The sequence below is a fragment of the Entelurus aequoreus genome, linkage group LG18 (assembly GCF_033978785.1).
Source record: "Entelurus aequoreus isolate RoL-2023_Sb linkage group LG18, RoL_Eaeq_v1.1, whole genome shotgun sequence".
Taxonomy (NCBI): domain Eukaryota; kingdom Metazoa; phylum Chordata; class Actinopteri; order Syngnathiformes; family Syngnathidae; genus Entelurus; species Entelurus aequoreus.
The window spans coordinates 37,143,321-37,166,097 of NC_084748.1; the positions used below are offsets into that span (position 1 = coordinate 37,143,321).

At 39.5% G+C, this 22,777-nt stretch overlaps 1 protein-coding gene across 3 annotated transcripts in view; it reads right to left on the reverse strand.

The window, feature by feature from the left end:
- Positions 1-22,777, reverse strand: part of LOC133634106 (protein sidekick-1-like) — a 962,694-nt gene that overhangs the window by 142,192 nt on the left and 797,725 nt on the right. For all 3 annotated transcript variants that reach the window (XM_062027111.1, XM_062027112.1, XM_062027113.1), the window contains 2 exons: positions 12,877-13,017; positions 2,822-3,003 (listed from right to left, as the gene is read on the reverse strand). In XM_062027111.1, the coding sequence (XP_061883095.1) occupies positions 2,822-3,003; positions 12,877-13,017 (323 nt within the window). The remainder of the gene's footprint in view (positions 1-2,821; positions 3,004-12,876; positions 13,018-22,777) is intronic.

Consider the following 22,777-nt stretch of genomic DNA (forward strand, 5'->3'; position numbering starts at 1 on the left):
AGAAATGTGGGGACTGCGCGTATACAAACGGACGTGTAATGCATTTCATCTGGACCGGGATTATTGAACTGTTGCACATACATATTGTAGCGTTAATCCCTTCAAATAGATTTTTTGACAGCTTTTGTCAAACCGTCAGCTGTCACGCTGCCCCTCGTAAGCACAAACACAAGAACAGCTGCCTAAGCCTATCCTGACGCATCACAAACATTTGGACTCAACAGAACTCTCCAAATGACATCAGGGTGGTGATTATAACAACTAAACAAAGTTTAATCTTTGGAGTTACGTCCAGCCAGGAAGAAGAGGCGCTATATCGCCATGGCGACAAACACTGCCTGGATGAATACGGCCTTTTTAAATTTAAACTGTTATTTGTAACACAGCAAAACTCCATGTTCCATGATTTTCACAGAACCCAAGAAAAGGTATGGCGTCACATTAGTACCAAAAATCCAAGCGCATAAAAACTGTTATCGCGCGCTGATTCTCCACTTCATACGCGCGTGCGGTGCCTTTTTGCGTGCGCACGGCGCCTTTCTGCGCGCGCACCGTCTCGGTCTGTGCGCTCTCTGTGTACTCCTGGGATCTCTCCTCGCGCTGTCATGTTTCGTTTTGGTACTTTGGGGGCGGGCATGCTTAGACGGCCCCTTCTTTCTGATTGGCTTTGAGCGTTTTTCATATGAGCCAATCAGAAGTATAGCAGGGCGGGTCATCGTCAATATGTATCAAGATTTACGGAGGAAGAAGTGGATAAAAAAATGTTGGCTGAAAAAGAGGTAAGTTGAGGGACACAGTTATTTACATTATTGAACTGGTTTGGAGTGATTGTAAGGGTACTATTACTACTACTAATAATAATACATTTTTATTTATAAAGCACTTTTCATACATTTAAAATGCAGCTCAAAGTGCTTTACATAGTTAAAAACAAAATGAGAAATAACACCCACACCCCATGAAGACAGTCAAACATGTACATAAAAATAAACAAACAACAACAACAACAATGACAATAGCCAATCACAGGAACCCTCTGGACGTGGAGATCCAGAGGGCTCTTTGAGGAAACACTAGATGATAAAATAAATGGATTAAAAATAATTAAAATACACATCAGGTATAAGTCCAAAAATAATATGAAATAAGATAAGATATAATCAAACATAAAAATAAACTACAATATGAAAAACTATAAAACAAAATAAAATACAAAAAAAATGAAATATAAATATAATAAGACCATATAAAATAGGCTAAGATATGATAAAACATAAAAATAAGCTAAGATATGATAAAACATAAAAAAATAACTAATACTAATAGAACAATCCTGCACATTGGGCCTAATAATTGTGTAGTAAAGTGGTTTTTGAATTCGAGCAATGTAATCTGAAAGATGTTTAAAATAACAACAATTAATGTTAATATTTTTGAAACAATATGCTTCTCATAACAGGAGTATCTGTGTGCATGAGAGAGTGTAAAGAAAAGCTTTGCTATAGTTTCACTTCGTCTGCCTTTTTTTACAACCTACTTGAAGTTGTATTTTTCAAAGTCGGTCATTGAGTACTTTGGTACTTTGCCATCAATGCCCCCCTCAAAAAACCTCCTCTCCATCCCTGCCAGCATTTCTGTTTAGAAAAGGAAGATGCAAATTGGTTACTATAGAATACAGAAGAACAGTATATAACCAAAATGTGTAAGACCGATGACATGTCATGTCACAGCACATTTAATTTGAAGGTCAACAAATAAAACATACCAGTGTTAATAAAATAAAATAAATAAAACATACCAGCCCTACATAATTTTTCATTTACATTCAAATTTCGTAATGCAATCGCACAGAATGCAAAAGAGATGGGCTGGCTAGTCAGGCTAGGAAAGAGGTGTAAAATACAGGATGTTTCTGGCCAAAACGGGATACTTGACAAGTATTACGACTATGATGAGAAGAAAAGTAATAAAACAAGCAACAAGCGAAACAACACACATGAATGTCTAACAGCAGGGATGCTGTGTGAACTAGCAAGTCCAGGTGCTTTTTTTTATTACACTCATGTGCAGTGCATTTAATGTTTTCAACTAAGATAGCAGTGGAGCCTCCATTCTTCTAACAAGTCAGTAAACCCTTACAATCACTCCAAACCAGTTCAATAATGTAAATAACTGTGTCCCTCAACTTACCTCTTTTTCAGCCAACATTTTTTTATCCACTTCTTCCTCTGTAAATCTCGATACATATTGACGATGACCCGCCCTGCTATACTTCTGATTGGCTCATATGAAAAATGCTCAGAGCCAATTAGAAAGAAGGGGCCGTCTAAGCATGCCCGCCCCCAAAGTACCAAAATGAAAAATGAAAGCGCACAGACCGAGACGGCGCGCGCGCAGAAAGGCACTGCGCGCGCGCACAGAGGCACCACGTGCGCGCAAAATGGTGTCGCGCGCGCGCACAAAGTGGAGAATCAGCGCGCGATAACAGTTTTTATGCGCTCGGATTTTTGGTACTAATGTGACGCCATAAAAAGGTGTCATTGCAAAGTCGGCCTCATTTCAGACTTAAGCACTTTTGCCTAACTTACGCAGGGTGGGCGTTTCTGGAGGCTGGATAGGAGAATATGAATAAGTGAAAAAAACGTGTGTAACTTTAAGCGTGTAAAAAACCCACTTAAGCGCAAACAAGAGAATAGAGTCTAATAAGTAAATACTGATGCTTGCTGGCTAAAGATGCTGTACAATGGACGCTGATAATTATACTTCCTGTAAATGTGCCGATTATGATAAAACACAATGTGCATCTGCATTGTGTTCTCACCTCCTTGCAGGGTGTATTCAGTGACGGGGCTGCTGTAGACACCCAGGCCGGCTCCGGTGTAGGCGGCCACCTGGATTTGGTACTGTGTCCATATGATCAGGTACTTCAGCAAACAGTAGTTGGTCTCCGGGCTGCTGATGTTTTTCTCTTGGTAGTCGCCTGGAAGTCCTGCCAGTCGGTACCTAAATAAACATACAAGTATGTATGTTAGCACACGGAGATTATTGTAATGGCTTGCTCTCTGAAGTCTACAATTATCACAGAACTCAGCTGCATGCGTCCTGACGGGGACCAGAGGGCGGGAGCACATTACACCAGTTTTAAAGTCGCTGAATTGGCTCACCGTCCGCTTCAGGGTCCATTTTAAAATGTCTATTATTGTTTTTTAAATGTCTTAATGGCCTTGCACCTTCTTATCTATCTGACCTGCTTTTAGAATAGAATAGAATAGAATATATCTTTATTGTCATTGTACATTGTACAACGAAATTGTAAGCAAAACTAATTTAGTGCAAACTCATAACACATAAAACCATAAGAACATAGAGAAATAGATACAAATACATAAAATACATAAAAATAGCAAGCACACAGCTCACATGCACAGTCATTATTGTCGTCTTGTGTTCAGCGACACTATTGCTCTCGGGTAAAAAGTGTTCTTAAGTCTGTTTGTCCGGCATTTTATTGTCCTGTATCTCCTGCCCGATGGCAGCAGTTCAAAAAGTTTATGTCCAGGGTGAGATGGGTCCCTTATGATGTTTTGGGCCTTTTTGAGGCACCTGGCACTGTACAGTTCATCTAGGGAGGGGAGAGAGCAGCCAGTGATCTTCATGGCAGTTTTTATGACCCTCTGAAGTGCATTTATCTCTGCTGCCGTGCAGCTGGCATACCATACACACATGCAGTATGCCAGCACACTCTCTATTGAGCAGCGATAGAAGGACACAAGCAGTTTTTGTGACAGGTTGTTCTTTTTGAGGAGTCTCAGAAAGTAAAGTCTTTGCTGTGCCTTTTTGATGGTCACTGAGGTGTTCATAGTCCACGACAGGTCTTCCTCAATCTGGATCCCCAGGAACTTGAAGTTAGAGACCATTTCCACATAGTCCCCGTTGATGTACAGTGGTTGGATGTTTATTGTTTTTTTCTTCCGGAAATCCATGATCAGCTCCTTCGTCTTGGTGGTGTTAAGAACCAGGTTGTTTTCCCTGCACCACCCAGTCAGCTGCTCTTAAATATAATTAAAACCAAGAGTAAGTTAACTACTTCAGTGTTAAAGGCCTACTGAAACCCACTACTACCGACCACGCAGTCTGATAGTTTATATATCAATGATGAAATCTTAACATTGCAACACATGCCAATACGGCCGGGTTAACTTATAAAGTGCAATTTTAAATTTCCCGGGAAATATCCGGCTGAAAACGTCTCGGTATGATGACGTTTGCGCGTGACGTCACGGATTGTAGCAGACATTTTGGAACAGCACGGTGGCCAGCTTAAGTTGTCTGTTTTCATCGCAAAATTCCACAGTATTCTGGACATCTGTGTTGGTGAATCTTTTGCAATTTGTTTAATGAACACTGAAGACAGCAAAGAAGAAAGCTGTAGGTGGGATCGGTGTATTAGCGGCTGGCTACAGTAACACAACGCCGTCCGCCGCCGCGCCGCTGTCCTCACCGGTGTCTGGGTTGACTTCCTCCGTCTCCGGGCCGCCGACCGCACCGGTGATCGTGGTGAAGTCCTCCATCGCGCCGTCGATCGCTGGAACGCAGGTGAGCACGGGTGGTGATGAGCAGATGAGGGCTGGCGTAGGTGGAGAGCTAATGTTTTTAGCATAGCTCTGTCGAGGTCCCGTAGCTAAGTTAGCTTCAATGGCGTCGTTAGCAACAACATTGCTAGGCTTTGCCAGGCGGGACAGCATTAACCGTGTGGTTACAGGTCCAGGGGTTAGTTCAGTGTCTCCTGAGAGTAGAAGTAATAGTAGTATTATAGATCTTCGGTCTATCATTCCAGTCGGGGGCATGTTTCTTTTGTTTCTATCCGCAGTTAAGCACGATGCTATCACGTTAAAGTGCTTCGCCGATGTATTGTCCTGGCGATAAAAGTCACTGTGAATGTCCATTTCGCGTTCTCGACTCTCATTTTCAAGAGGATATAGTATCCGAGGTGGTTTAAAATACAAATCCGTGATCCACAATAGAAAAAGGAGAAAGTGTGGAATCCAATGAGCCTTTGTACCTAAGTTACGGTCAGAGCGAAAAAAGATACAACCTGGCGTCCTGCACTGCACTCTAATCCTTCACTCTCACTTTCCTCATCCACAAATCTTTCATCCTCGCTCAAATTAATGGGGTAATCGTCGCTTTCTCGGTCCGAATCGCTCTCGCTGCTGGTGGCCATGATTGTAAACAATGTGCAGATGTGAGGTGCTCCACAACCCGTGATGTCACGCTACTTCCGGTACAGGCAAGGCTTTTTTATCAGCGACCAAAAGTTGCGAACTTTATCGTCGATGTTCTCTACTAAATCCTTTCAGCAAAAATATGGCAATATCGCGAAATGATCAAGTATGACACAAAGAATGGATCTGCTATCCCCGTTTGAATAAGAACATTTCATTCAAAGTTTGGCCCAGAGGTCAAAGATCCCCCTGCATTATTTAATATGTTTATATGTTCATGCATCCTGATAGTGTACATGACGACACAATTAACTGTGATATATTAGATGTGTACAGCTCTGGTAATGGGTACATTCGCACCCACCTGCACAAATGTACTTCAAAATGTAACAATCAAAATAAATATGACTTTTTTTTTGTTTACTAGGGCATGCATATATAATATGCATTAGTTTGACCATTTAAAATCAACGATAATAAAAAGGAGATGCTTGGAAATAGCATAAAAATGCCCCAAAAACTTGGAAAAACGCGATTCATAGCGTTACTTTTTGGTGTAACCATCATGAGCGTTCTGTTCAGGTATATTTATTTTATATTTTGATAAATCAGCATATTTATGTATTACTAAATTGAAATAGGTATTGATCAATCTTTAAGCTGTGTGTATTTGATTTCAGTTTGCTTTTGACATCTTATTTAGAATTGTAGTTGAAACTTTTACAACCTTGTGTTGCGCTCATGATGGCGTAACCAAACTAGATTTCATTTAATGATCTTATTTTGAATATTTATTCCCTTTTTTTACATTTAGTATATTTAAATATTCATTTATAAACATTGAATACATTTCAAATATCAATAAAATGCAATTGCCTTCATCTTATAGGGTAATGTTCAGTTACACCAAGTCATGAGCGTAACACTAAGCTTCATCACTTTGACTTGTAATATCTCTGATTCTGGTGGTGCTTTATGTTTTTTTCTTTATGGAACATGTACTATACATATAATACAATACAATACAATACAGTTTCCAGCAGTACTTTAATTTTGCCTTTGAAAGTAACACTCCAATGTCCATTATTGGAGCTGTACACAGACATTATTGTCATAAATTGTCTTCCGTGCACAAAAGTCATTTCCAGCATTTGTCCAGAATCCAGCAAAAGTCCGCATTGGAGAAAAGTCTGCAAGCTGCATGTTAGCACTTTGCTATCACACAGCTCTGATCTGCCGCAGCTGAGAGTCAGCATCTTCTATATCATCTCGAAGATTGTCCTGCATCTGAGCGGCTGACTCAGCGCTCCAGTGGACATTCTATGACACACACACACACTCTTGCACTCAAACCCTGACGCATCCAGCGAGGAGGGGGCACTGGAGGAGAACAGTATGTTTTCCTGGAGGCAGAAAGATAAACGCTGTGACACCGCGATCGCAAGGTGGAGCGAGGGTGAGGCACAGGAGAAAAGAGAGATAGAGCGGAGGAGTAAGCGGGCAGCGAGGAGTGACACGCCGGTACAATAGGAAGAAAGTTGTGAGGGCAGGAGAAGGTGGGAGAGCCTGTCCTGTGAAGCAGAAAAGAGCCGGGGGGAGTTTGTGCTTTGATTCGAGTGGGAGCAGATTACACCGCGAATAAGGATAAAAAGCTCTTTGCTTGAGCGCCAATTATATGCAAATGTGCAAAAGGCAGCTGAGGGCACTTTGATTGCAAACCTTCTGACACATGATAAGGATATATTAGAGAGGAGGCCAGCGGACCAAGAAAAGATGCAAGTATCTGATGTGACATCTTACACTACAACAACACAACCAGCCATTCATGATCAAGCCTGCTGGCTGCACATTGATGGCCTAAAAGACTGAATAATGTACAGTATATTATATTAGCAACAATATACCTTATTGCTTAATTGCTTTGTCAATTGAATTGTATTTATTTATTTTTTATGTTTATTCAATTCAATGGAACCTGGATTTACAAACCTCTCGTTTTGCAAAATTGTTTGATATACGAATTAGAGCGAGCCACATTTGTTTTTGTGTTCGAACACTTCCTTCATTCATTTTGTGTCTCGCTGGCAGCCATTTTGTGCTAACTCGTATTGAAGAGATTGACGAAGCGGGCTTCGTACCACAGCATACCCAGTTTTTAATTTTCTGCCAAAGCAGACTTTTTATTGCAGCGGAAGAGAAGATGCAGCATCTCGTGGATTTAACTTTTTTAAATGTTCATTATTGTAGCAACACGGTTGTTAAAGTTAAGGATTTTAGTGATTTCTGATTGTTTGAGAGGGCATCAAAGGAACTTGTGTGTGTGCGTGTTGGCAAAGCAGCGCAAATAGGACAGTTGGGCTTGTCGTCGTTTTGGCTTGTTAAGAAAGAGATAGTTGATACATCTCCCTCTTGTTATGTTTTTCGATATACAGTACTGTATCACACTTTATATTGTGTTCAAAGCGTACAAACCTTCACTTTTGTCGAGGCTGAAACCCATAATTGATATTTACATTATTTTTTACAGAGAAATTTGCTTCACTATACAAACATTTCTGTTTACGACCCCTCCTCAAGAACCAATTAAGTTTGTAAATCGAGGTTAAACTGTATTATCTCTGTGAAACATAAAAAATATTTACTTAGATTAATCACAGGGTTGTTGTAGATTAATTTAAATTAATTGTGATTAAAGAGGAGGCAGCACTGTGGTAGAGGGGTTAGTGCGTCTGCCTCACAATACGACGGTCTTGGGTTCGATCCTGCGCTCGGGATCTTTCTGTGTGGAGTTTGCATGTTCTCCCCGTGACTGCGTGGGTTCCCTCCGGGTACTCCGACTTCCTCCCACCTCCAAAGACATGCACCTGGGGATAGGTTGATTGGCAACACTAAATTGGCCCTAGAGTGTGAATGTTGTTTGTCTATCTGTGTTGGCCCTGCGATGAGGTGTCGACTACCGCCTTAAAGCAGCTGAGATAGGCTCCAGCGACCCCCCCGGGGCCACAAAAGGGATAAGCAGTAGAAAATGGATGGATGGATGGACGATTAAAGAGGTAGTTTGCAACTTTCTCAAAGTTACCTTTTCGAAGCAAAAAATATAGGAAGAATACAACAGGCTAGCTTATGTTACCATTAGCGGTTTAAATAAATAAATGATAAATGGGTTATACTTGTATAGCGCTTTTCTACCTTCAAGGTACTCAAAGGGCTTTGACAGTATTTCCACATTCACCCATTCACACACACGTTCACACACTGATGGAGGGAGCTGCCATGCAAGGCGCTACCAGCACCCATCAGGGGCAAGGGTGAAGTGTCTTGCCCAAGGACGCAACGGACGTGACTAGGATGGTAGAAGGTGGGGATAGAACCCCAGTAACCAGCAACCCTCCGATTGCTGGCACGGCCACTCTACCAACTTCGCCACGCCGCCCCATAAACAGAACATATTTATTTTTTAACTTTCTATATTTTTCCACAATTACTAATCATGTTGAATGAATATAGCTCATTGGCCGGAGTTTTATGTCTGGCAGTAATATGTCTGGTGTACGAATGTTCCATCCACCCATTGCATCGCAGTGCAGCCATTTTGTGCCCCGCAGCACATCCATTGAAGGCCAGCTAAACGATCTCTGTGCTCATTCAGTCAGTACAACAGCGCAGTCATTAGCTACTTTACTCAATGCTACTTTGTGTGCTTTTTAGGTGTTTTGTAGCCTTTTTACAGCATGTTTCTAGTTTTGCTAAGTCATTATGAGTCCAAAGAAAGCAATGGACAAGTAATGTCTGACAGCATTGTCGACACAGCCCCTTCTCCCATCCCTTCCACTGCACTAACCGACAAGTCAAAAGTAGATTTTATTGATTTACTCCTTCCGTTTAGGACTTTGAACCAGAAGTACAAGTGCCGTTTCACCTTCTAGTCGCCCATAGCGTTTCTACTCGTATGAATTTTTCATTTATCACTACAAGCAACATTTGAGTTTTACAATACAACTAAAACGATTCATACTTACTAAACCGTCCCATGTGTGATGTCCATAAGTGTTTTCTTGCATAATTGTACGTACCAGCGTCGTTAGCATTAGCTAATATGCTAACATGTTTACGAGTGTCTGTGTAAGTATTATTAACTTACAATGGCATTCTTTTTGTATTGATTCACTTTCAGAAATTCCTCAGTAAATTCCCCAAAACATCATCGTGGAGTTATTGGACCCGTTCACACTGCACACCAAATCTGATTTGTTGGCCCTCAAGTGACACAGATCTGTTTTGTTTTTTTGTCAGTCTAAACGCTTCAAAGTGCTTCAAATCTGATCTTTTGGCATCAGATTCAGGCCACATCAGGAGGTAGTACTGAATCCAATTGAAACCTGATGTTTTCTAATGTGACTTTAGTCTAAACGCAAAGCGTCCTGAATGTGATTGTTTCGTCAGCTCTGGTTGGGCGAGCTAGGTCACTCGTGTGCGCCAGAAAGACGCAGTCGCCAGCGGAAATGGATATTTCATCACAACATCCGGTTTTGGTTTCTTTTTAAGACGACCAAATTTTCGAAAAAATCATTTGTCAATACTGCGCAAATAATAGGCTATATGTAATATATGAATATATATTTTGATTCTGAAGAAATAGCAATTGTTGGAAGACCGGAATTGACGCTGTGGCGCATTTGTTACATGTGAGTTGAAAAATAAAGCTCCCGCAGATCCATGCTGATGTCCGTGTCTCCTCTACTTAACAGCCATACAAAGAGTACAACTCTCCCAAATATATTACACTATACACATCCATTCATACATGATACTACTTTCATTTACTGTCGCGTAAAAAACACATACATTTTTAAGGTTTCTGGACTTTTATTTTATTTTGTAGTAGTAGCGATTTCCTCCCGGTCAACTTCCTTTGTTTTTACTTTATCAAAGTGCGCATGCAAGTGACGTCGACGCCACATTGGGACCTGTGCACGTTTACACTGGAGTCTGAATAAAAATCACATTTTACTTGCCAGTGAAAACAGTCAACTGTAGCAAAATCACAATCTCAAAAAAATCAGTTTCGGGCCAATGTAGCAATTGAGTCAGTTTAGCTGATTGGAGAGCTAACCCACGCAGCTAGTGGGTCCATGACGATGACTTCTGTTTTGTTTGATCAGCCGTTTTACTGCCGTGTTACAGGCACCGTTTGGAAACAATTAAGGTATTTACAAAATCTGTTTGTGTAAATACTGTAACTCGTGAAGGATTGATAGTCCTGGTTTAAATGTGGGCTCACCTTCGAGATGCTCTCTATAACCTTCTGAGAAACTGCATCCTCTACAGCAGACATTAGTGTTTTTGTATAACGATGTTCTTTTTTTTCCACAAGGCTGTAATTCTGTCAAAACAAATATACCAAAAACAGGAGGATACGTATATTGTGTAGAAGTTAGTGATAAAAATAAAGGTGTTTTCTGCAAAACAAGTGTGATTTTACCTCGTCAATACATTTCATTAATTGTAGCACATAATAGCACTGTATGCTAATACAAATTGAGAATATTTAAAACTGTGTAGGAGGCGAATGGAAATGAATTTGTATGAAGCCATATGCACAAAGACCAAGAAAGAGTACGGGTGTTTGATTTAGTGTGTATGGCAGAGGCATTATATCGGTTAGATAAAATGTTATAGTTGAATGGCGTAGGCGCTGAATAAATGCATAGTGCGAATAACATTCACTGTTATTGCATTGTCATTGTGCAGTATGACATAGCCCTGCTTGAGAACACAGAAATATGTGTCTATGGTTTAATACATCACATTCCTCTGTTATAAGACCATTTTTGGGGGGAGTGGGGGTGAGTGCAACATGTTTTGCTGGAATGTGATCATGAATAATAGATTTGTGTAGATTCACTGTTAGCTTCCACTTCTGATATAGTGGCTTCCATAAACAAGAGATTTGCTTTAAAAATGAATACTGTAAAGCCACAACGCGATGTTTTATCATATGCGACCGGCCATGCAGTTAATGCGGGGTTCAAAGACGGGTCGCTGGTAAACAATCGTAATACTTCTTTGAAAATGTTTTATTTCATTTATTAATAACTAGATGAGGCAATTCCTGAAGGAATTGCGTGTGAATGCTCCAATGCTGAAGTTGAACTGAAATCCTGGAATTTTTTTTAGAAGTGTTGAAGTAGATCACACAATTCCTGAACAGGCTGAATATTTTGAAGTTGGAACAGTTTGAATCAGATGAAAAATGTGGGGATTGTGGTACTTTCATACTTGCCAACCTTGAGACCTCCAATATCGGGAGGTGGGGGGTGGGGGGTGTTGTGGGCGTGGTTATTTACAGCTAGAATTTACCAACTCGAGTATTTCATATATATATATATATATATATATATATATATATATATATATATATATATATATATATATATATATATATATATATATATATATATATATATATATATGAAATACTTGACTTTCAGTGAATTCTAGCTATATATATATATATATATTTATTTATTTTATTTACATAGAAAAACATAAAAAATACTTGAATTTCAGTGTTCCGGTGGCTATCCATTAGATGGCAGTATTGTCCTGTTTAACTTCTCCGTTCATTGGGCAGGCAAGCTGTTTATATTGTGGGAAAGCGGACGTGAGAACAGGCTGTTCCCACTCAGTCTCAGGTCCGCATTGAGCTGGAGGGGGCGTGGCCTCCAGCTCCGGCTGAATACCGGGAGTTTGTCGGGAGAAAATCTCTGCCGGGAGGTTGTCGGGAGAGGCGCTGAATACCGGGATTCTCCCGCTAAAAACGGGAGGATTGGCAAGTATGGGTACTTTGAAGAATGTCCCATTGATTTAAATGGGAATTTCCCAGACAATTGGGAATTTCGGGAAAAGCGGGAATTTTTTTTTAAATGGTAAAAAACTTGAATGGTCTGAATGAGTTGAAATGGTTGGTGTTGAAATTTTTCAAATCGGTCGAGAAATGTTGAAGTAGTAACATGTTGAATTGAGAAATGGTATTACAGAATTCCTGGAATTTCGGGAAAACCAGGAATTTTTCCAATTCAAAAAACAACTCTGTTTTTTGTCCTGATTAAGAGGAATGATTTGACTGTGGAACGGTTGAAGTAGGTTGAAACATGTGGGAGGAGTAATCGCCAGAAAAAAGGGTGGAAATAGGGCTTTGGAAAACCAGGAATTCCGGAAAATCCTGGAATTTTTTTTAACTTGGAAAAAGGGTAGTTTGAATTTCCAGAATGGTGGAATGTGTTGAAGGTGGAATGGTTTAAATTGGTTGAAAAATGTGGAAATGGTGGAAGTTTGAACAAACTCCAATTCATTTTGAATGGGAAAAATGTCCCGAAAAACCTGGAATTCTGGGAAATCTGGGAATTTTTGGAATTTGTCAAAAGAAAGCCCGCGATTCCCAAATAGGCTGAACAGTTTGAAGTTGAAACGGTTTGAATCGGGTGAAAAATGTGGAAGGTAGAGTGCGCCAAAATCTGGAGAAGAAGAAGAAGTTGTTGAATGATAATAATAAATAGATGAATTTTGGTGTAGAAAACCATATGTGTGAATGCTTTGGAGCGTTCACACAATTAAAGCAAGCGCTAGTGTGAGTGAATGTGTACAGTACCTAAGCATGTATCCTCTGAGGACTCCATTGAGCTGTGGTTCTGGAGGGGGCTGCCACTGGACCATGATGGACTGGTTCGTCCGACCGCTGGCCACAATATTCTTGGGAGGAGCACTCGGGGCCTCCTCTCTCAGCATCAGCCTGGAAGAAAGAGAGTGGAACACATGTTCAATTACAGATGAATATTCACAAATTGTATAGCAATTTACTTTCTATCAGTATTCACTTTCCGAATGTTTTATCCCGTTTCCATGCCAGTGTGTAGTGGATCAATGGACTCGTAGTGGAGGACCACCTTAGCTGTTGCCATGACGACGTAATTAGACAGCATACTAGTTGAGAATCAACAGTGCTGGAGCAGACAAGTACCCCACTCAGTGTCGCCTCGATGGCTTTGAAATTAATTCATCCATCCATCCATTTTCTACTGCTTGTCCCTTTTGGGGTCACTGGAGCCTATCTCAGCTTCATTCGGGCGGAAGGCGGGGTACACCCTGGACAAGTCGCCATCTCATCACAGGGCCAACGCAGATAGACAGACAACATTCACACTCACATTCACACACTAGGGCCAATTTAGTGTTGCCAATCAACCTATCCCCAGGTGCATGTCTTTGGAGGTGGGAGGAAGCCGGAGTACCCGGAGGGAAGCCACGCAGTCACGGGGAGAACATGCAAACTCCACACAGAAAGATCCCGAGCGAGGGATTTAACTCAGGACCTTCGTATTGTGAGGCACATGCACTAACCCCTGTTCCACCGTGCTGCCCAAAATTAATTCATAATAATTGCATATATGTTGTTGTCCATAGCAACCACTCAAGGGAAACCAAAATTATAATGGCCACTAAACGCTTTTTTTGGACGGTACATGAACATTTTATTTATTGTAGTGTAGGCATGGGCGATAAAACAATATCAATATATATGGCGATAGACAAGTAATCGATATCAATAAAAAAAGAAAGTGTTCGATAAAACGCTTCCTGAGAGTGATACGCTAACAGCCAATCAGGTAACAGTATCAACTGTTGCGGCATCTTGTTGTCTCTGTTCCTTTGCATGGAGTGAGAAGAGAAACTAAAAATGAAGAAATTGTGGATAAAACAGGAAAAGTAATTTTTTTAAAGATTTTTTTTTTTTAAATGGACCATCGTCAGACCAATGCGGTCTGTAAATTATGCAAGGCGTTCCTCTCCGAAAAGACCGGTAATACCACACCACCTGATAGTGGGTAATACCAGGACACACAAATACAATATGGAGGAGTTACCATACAATTAAATCGAGGTTGGAGCATTCCTGCCTTTACATTGCTAGATATTAAAGATTCATTGCAAGTACGACATGGCAAGGACATGGTAAGACAGACATGGCTGTCTGTTACTGGCACCCTTATACACTGCAGTCACTGGGGGAACAGGTGGTCGTCAGACTTGACTTGATGTGTGCCCCAAATTGGACTTGAAGCACTACGTTCTCAGGCATACCTTTTGACCATATGTGGCACGGCTTAGATGGCACAGTCTTCTTGGCTCCGAGAGGTGTATGTTACTTGGCCATGTGTTAGTGCAATATGTTGCTTCAGCTGCTTGCACTATTCTTGGCAAACGTAGTTATTGGTAGATACAGGTATACATTTCTCCTATCACCACCTTATTAGCCGAGCTCACCCTTTAGAGCACAGCTGTAACTTCCTGGCATTAAACCTGCAGAACATAGTTCTTCTCAATTTTCTCTTTGTTTACATTTTTACACTTTGCACTATTTTGTTACACTTTATTAGGCATTTCTTACATGTTCCTTACTTTAGCACCTTCATTTTAACATGTTACTAGTAAATACTTAAACATTTGTTTACAGTGATTGAGTGTTTTTCATTAGTGGTACTTGGTTGACATTTCCTTTACTTTATGCCTTAATAGTTGAGGGGATTATAATCAGAGGCAGTTTACATTAAACAATAATAATAATTTACTATATATATTTTTTTTGTGTGTACATTTTTCTCCTGGTCCTTATTTTTGGTGATAAAAATATGAATAAATACGAACCGATACAAAACACTTATGAGAGACAAAGCCATGTGTAAAATGGATGTAACTATCATTTTAGCCAAAGTCCGCCGGTTAAACGTTGTCTATATACCTGCGTGCATCTTTCTGAACATCATCATCATCCCCAAATTATCTTTTCTTTTTGAGGAAGTTATTATTGCTGCTATTTTAACTGTCCTTTGTTTACATACACATTGATACTTTGTTTTTATTGGTACTTTGATTGTCCTTTGCTTTTAAATAATCAAACGTTTAAAGGCCTACTGAAACCCACTAATACCGACCACGCAGTCTGATAGTTTATATATCAATGATGAAATCTTAACATTGCAACACATGCCAATACGGCCGGGTTAACTTATAAAGTGCAATTTTAAATGTCCCGCTAAACTTCCGGTTGAAAACTCCTTTGGAGGATGACGTATGCGCGTGACGTAGCCAGTGAAACAGAGGTATGGCTCTCCCATTGAAGCCAATACAAAATAGCTCTGTTTTCATCTCATTATTCCACAGTATTCTGGACATCTGTGTTGGTGAATCTGTTGCAATTTGTTCATTGCATTATGGAGAAAGAAGCTGAGCAAGCAAAGAAGAAAGTTGTCGGTGCGAAGCGGAGTATTTTGCGAGGGAAGTCAGCAACACAACACAGCCGGCGTTTCATTGTTTACATTCCCGAAAGATGCAGTCAAGATCGAAGAACTCGGACAACAGAGACTCTTACCAGGAGGACTTTGACTTCGATACACAGACGCCTGTAGAGAACTGGGACAACACAGACTCTTACCAGGATTACTTTGATTTGGATACACAGACGCGGTACCGTGAGTACGCAGCTGCGCTTCCAAACATTTGATCGCTTGCCCGTACGTGCGTGTCACGTACGTAACTTTGGTTAAATATATAAGCTTTATGAACCTTGGGTTAGGTGAACGGTCCTTTGGGCTGAGTGATTGTGTGTGTTGTGCAGGTGTTTGAATTGTATTGGCGGGTTATATGGACGGGAACTAGTAGCTAGGAGCTAGCATAACAAACACCTGGGATTAATTTGTGGCATATTAAATATAAGCCTGGTTGTGTTGTGGCTAATAGAGTATATATATGTCTTGTGTTTATTTACTGTTGTAGTCATTCCCAGCTGAATATCAGGTCCCACCCGCCTCTCACAGCATCTTCCCTATCTGAATCGCTTCCACTCCCCACTAGTCCTTCACTTGCACTTTCCTCATCCACAAATCTTTCATCCTCGCTCAAATTAATGGGGAAATCGTCGCTTTCTCGGTCCGAATCGCTCTCACTTCTGGCCGCCATCACTGTAAACAATAGGGAACTTTGCGGAAATGTTCAACTGACTACGTCACGCTACTTCCGGTAGGGGCAAGGCTTTTTTTTGTCAGATACCAAAAGTTGCGATCTTTATCGTCGTTGTTCTCTACTAAATCCTTTCAGCAAAAATATGGCATTATCGCGAAATGATCAAGTATGACACATAGAATAGATCTGCTATCCCCGTTTGAATAAAAAAAATTCATTTCAGTAGGCCTTTAATAAAGTTATTGTAGGGATGTTCCGATCAAGGTTTTATGCTGCTGATTGTCATCATACATTGGTGAGATCGGACAATACCAGTACACGTACCGATGTATTATTGTAACTGTACATTTTTAAATTAATCAATGGTGAGTGCTATTGACAGTTTAACAATATTAACACAATATTTAAAGTAGTTCCTTATTTTATTTTATTACATACAATTGTTTGATCAAAACAAAATCAATAATACACAATAACTAAACAAAATTAAAAAAAAAAAACCTTATTACCAATTACATCGTTTGGTTTTTGCTCTAAAATCCTCCTGTGCCCAAGGAATTATTTCTTAATTTTTTAAACATTTAACAAATAAAACCCATACGCTGTTGACAAAATAGCACTTATTTCTTCTGTTGTTTAGAGCTTGTTTAGCGGTTATCTTAGCTATTAGCAAGTCTTCTACTGGCTTGCTCTCCCTGTGTAACATGTTAGCCTTCTGCTCCAATGTTATTATTACTTGATACTAAAAAAAACTAAATGTATTTGCTGTAATGTAATGTTTAACTGTGCATGGAGACACATTATCTTCTAGCCACTTGTCAGCCGGAGATTAAAAATACATACAATGTCATCCAAGTGGGCTGGCGTTGATAGGAAAAACCCTACTGAATAACTGTACTCTTCATAATCCGATTAGTTGAATAATCGTTAAAATAATCGATGGCTAGTCGACTATCAAAATAGTTGTTAGTTGCAGCCCTGACTGAATTTTCACAAATTCTCTGATGCATAATTCCCATCCTTAATTATTATCGTGAGACTTTTTAGTGGACAGACATACTGTATGACTAAATGTACAAGTGCAGACTAATGCAACTTATTACAGATCGACTCGCCACTTGAACAACATTCCCCCTATTTCCTGTTCTCCTTTCACAGCCTTACAATGTCATGGAATGCATTTGTTTATTCACTATTGTTCACATATTTCCAGCAATCACTGCAGCTGATACTGATGATGGAAGTACTTTTAGCCATCATCCCCTGAGACTATTTGAGCTGACACTGGTGCTTTCAAAGTGCAGACGCACGTTTGTGTTTCATTCAGCTGGCAGGGAACAACAAAATAGCCTTTTTGTACAAAGATATTGCAAATTAAGATGACTTTCCTGTTTAACACTTCTCATCTTTTCATACTTTTCGTTGTAAAAAAAAATAAAAATCTGTAGATTATGGGATAAAACCTGGCAGATCAGTTACCAGAAACATTTTTTTTTTTACACAAATTTAATAAAAACCGTACCATTGATAATTTTACGGTTAAATTTTGGTGGCTCGGTTGCTTTTTTGCTTTAAATCGTAAAATCTGACTTGCTTTTTTACAGTGTTCAGCAAAGTGTCAAAACAAATAGATTTTCGAATGAATCGCAATTCGTATTTGCAACAATTATATATATTTTATTTGTTAATTATATCTAATACTAATATACTTGATTTAATTTTTTTATATATATATTTTTAAATAGATTATTGATTTCTTTGAATCGATTAATAATTGTTGCAAATAAGAATCGCGATTAATTCGAAAATATTTATATCAACATATATATATATATACTGTATATATATATATATCAACACATATATATATATATATATATATATATATATATATATATATATATATATATTATATATACATATACATATATATATATATATATATATATATATATATATATATATATATATATATATATATATATATATATATATATATATATATATATATATATATATATGCCGTCTGCACTGGAGCCAAACAGCAGGACAGGTACAACAACTACATTATTATCTGTCACTCTTTATAACTCCTTGTGCATATCTGAATGCTTATTATTTGATTACCTAAGTCTGAAGCAAAGGTGGCAATACTAATCGCTACATTTGGCAAGGCATGTTTTAAAGCAACACTTAAAGCGCGGCGCTTCCTTGTTTAAAGCGTCACCTTTATCGTTGATTTGATGTCCAAATACCTCCATATTGTACTTCACGCTCCCTCTATATTAAACAGTAAAATTTCTGTTTTTTGCCATTCTTCCCCACCACAATGTTATTGCTTGTATGCACTGTTTGTGTGCGTTTTGACACATTCAACAATGCTCTGTAGTCACTGCCGCGTAGCGGCACTTAGATGAAAGAATGGTACCGGTACTTTTCACAGGTAATATGGTACCAATTTCAATCAATTAGTATTGTGGTACTTTATTAGTACCGGTATACCGAGCAACGTTACCGTATATAAACATCCAACGATAAGTCGTACATAGCTGATTTTGTGCGACAAAAACAAATCCAAAGTGCTAATAACGGATATCACAGAAGCGTATGTCATTGTTTACATCCAGAGCAGCCATCTTTGAAACCAAGAAAACACATTTATGGGTGTAACAATAGATACAAAAAATGAATTGGAAATCTCATGTAAATAATATACAACATAAAGTAGCAAGAAACACGTCAATAATGAATAAAGCAAAACATGTCCTGGACCAAAAATCACTTAGTATTCTCTACTGCTCACTAGTGTTACCATTTCTGAGTTATTGTGTAGAAAAATGGGGAAACAACTACAAATGTGCGCTTCATTCACTAACGGTGTTACAAAAAAGATCAATTAGAATAATACATAATGTTGGATATAGAGAACATACAAACACTTTATTTATTGAATCACAAATATTGAAATTTAACGATTTGGTGCATTTGCAAACAGCTAAAATTGTGTACAAAGCAAACTATAACCTGCTACCCAAGAATGTACAACAATTCTTCTCAACAAAAGAGGAGAAATACGACCTTAGAGGAAAATCTAATTTAAAACATTTGTATGCTCGTACAACACTTAAAACCTTTAGCATATCTGTATGTGGATTTAAATTATGGAAAGGATTAACCAAAGAACCAATATGATTCAGTTTAAAAGACTGTTCAAACTACAAGTGTTCACAAAGTACACAGAACACAAATCAATGATGAACATCATGAACCTATTTTTTTTAAAAATTGAGACAAAGATTATTTATGTATTTAATATTTGTTTATTTACTATGGTATATTATTTGTTTATTATTTATTTATTCCCTGTTCTGTTACAGACAACAATGAAATAGGATACAATTGCTATGGTATGAAAAGGGGTAGGATTAAATAAGCTCTGCTTCTTCCTACTCCTTTTCGGACGTGCTGTAATGAAACAACTGGACATATGTGATGCATTACAATGTAATGTATGCATGTTCCAAATCGACTGAAACTGAACTGAACTGAACTCGGGGTTGGTGAGAACGCTCCGACTTTCCGAGTGGGAAATGCGACTTTGAAGTGTGTTCCAGTTGAAATTCCGACTTGGCAGTATAAATGGCAAGTCCCGGTTTCCATCGATGCCCAATCACCAAAAATGTTTGTTGAAATCAAATTTTGGAGGCTGCAGTGTCGTTTGAACGTTATTAGCAGCGTTTCCTGACCTTTCACCCCCCGGTCTCCTCAAACCTTCTTTCCAATTTCCTCACACACTCAAATCTCCCCCGTTTTTCTCCGTCCCATCTGCCAACTTTCACCTTTTGTCCATCATATCCTCTGCCCTCAATTATTTCATCTCGCATTCGACTCCGGCGTCCTCGTTCTTCCCAGTTGGCCCCGCTCGACGTCCTACTCGACCCCGCCCGGCTTGACCCGACCCGGGCTGCCCAGCGATTACGGCTCCCGGACGCGTCGCGAGCCCGTCGGCCTGTAGCTTTACTGTAAGCCGCTCAGCCGTATGTGTCCACGTCGCATTTGTCCCTCGGCTTACCACACGCCGCTACAAGCGATGGCCTTTTCCTTGGCGCGGATTAGAACTTGCAACATCTCCTGCTTCTGACTGATGCACTAAGCTACTGAGCTATTAGCGCTGCGCTTGTGTGTGAAGCTGTCTCTGACCGTGTGTCTGGATATATGCACACTCCAGTTAACGGTGGACGGATAGCATGGGCCAGTTGTTTTACGGCACTGCTTTACTTCTATTAGGACAGGCACTGGCTCTCTCTCTCTCACACACGCACACGCCCACGCACACACACACACACACACACACACACACACACACACACACACACACACACACACACACACACACACACACACACACACACACACACGCACACGCACACGCACACACACACACACACACACAATCCAAAGGGCTTTGTGTGATTGAGATGGGCTTGTGTGTAGCCGTCTGGGAATAGGCTATACATAATCTTTGGTGCGGCAGCTTTTGACTGAAATCGATGATGCACATTAGCGCGCCACACACCCCTAAACTACCCCGCAGATGTGCCGTGCGCACACGCACACAATTGCACAGACCGTTGCACCCTACAGCTAAAACTCCCTGTGAATTGCCTTTTATTCCCGCCCAGCCATTTAAGAGTGAATATTTCACATCAAGTGGGTTGAACACAAGGACGTTAACTCCACATATACACAACTTATAAACCCCAGCCATCTCCGAGGCGCTCTGGCGCGGCAACACTTTCTCATCCGCCCTTGCACGCAAATACACAAAAAAGGCCCATACATATATGCAGCTACAAAACAAGAACTCGTAAACCTCATAAGTTTGCCTGACACACTTTGTATGTCCCCTGCTATTAAGGAAAAGAGGAAGATTTTCTGGATGAGATTTTTGTGTGGTTGTGCAAATGTGTGTGTGTGTGTGTGTGTGTGTGAGAGAGAGAGAATCCCCATGCTGCAGGAATTAGCAGAAGTTTCTATCTGTGTCATCCTCCACTAGTTAATGCCCACACACTTTTCCCTCCAAATCCACATGTGCATCGACTTTTATATCAAACGCTTGAGTCGACCTGGATTCAAATGAGCTAGTAAAATGTCAATTTATTGCAAGTAGCAAAGGAGGGCACCAGATATTGGGGTGGAAATAAAATACCCAGATGGGAGATGAAGGTTGGTGTTTGGACGAAAGAGGAAGACTAGATTTTATTCTGGTTTACCATGAATATGATCTGGAAACGCTTTTCCGGGAATGATCTCTTGGTGACTGTCGCAGCCTAAAATGCCCGAAAAAGTTGCGGCATTAAGTTGAAAGTAATAAGATTAAAATATGGTGGAAAAGTCCATTCATGTCAGCAATTAACTTCAAATGTGAAATTAATATGTGATTTTAACTCATTACATGCAAAGTGAGATATGTCAAGCCTTGTTATAATTCTGATCATCATAGCTTACAGTTTCGGAAACCTTACATTTTCTGAGATTTTCAATTCAAAGTTTTCATAAACTGTAAGCTATAATCATCAACATTATAACCAATAGAGGCTTTACATATCTGACTTTGCATGTAATAAGTTAATATCACATGTTACTAGGGTTGCAAAGGGGTGGAAAGTTTCCGGTAAATTTCTGGAAACTTTTCGGAAATTTACCACGGGAAGTTAAGGTCGGGAAGTTTGGAAATATTGACAATCTTTTGATTGTTCAAAGTTGGACACCGTCCACGGGAATTAATGGGAATATATGAGAATTAAAGGGGAATTACTATAATTATATATTAATGGGCACTTGTCTATATACTGCTGCATCTGTGTGGCATTTTTGACATAGCTCTTTGCACAGTATTTGCAAATGTACACAGCCTTTCTGCCTACATTGGTTGGGGTGAATTGTCTCCACACATCAGATGGTGTACGTGACATTATTCTATTTTTATTTATTTATTCTTGTAAAACACTAATGCAATGCCACACACAGATATAAATAGTCAGCTAAACAATTGGAGTAGTCTTTAAAAATATTTTACTGACTAGAAATAGGCTAAATGAATAAATGAACACTCAATCAGAATGCTAAATCAAACTGTAACCTACATTCTTGTATGACAACAGAATGGCTAGAAGAACAGAAGGCAGAGGAAACTACATGTTTTGATTTAGTATTTGCTAGTTGAACTTTACAGATCACAAAAATGTAAATTCGGATTGCTAACGTTGTTAGCATAAATGAATTGGATTTAACATAGAGAAAATTAGCATCACGGCTAACGGATAAATATTTTCGGTTCATTATGAGACTGGTGGTGGTACATAAACCTAGCTAGCTAGAAGATATTAGCCCCAAAATCATTTAACAAGCATGAACAGCTAGCTAGCTTGAGTGGAAGTCTGCTGGAGTAGTCTGCAGTCATACAGTAACAAGCAATTACACCTCTATTAAATTTAAATACCATAGATCAAATATATTTACCCCAGTAATAT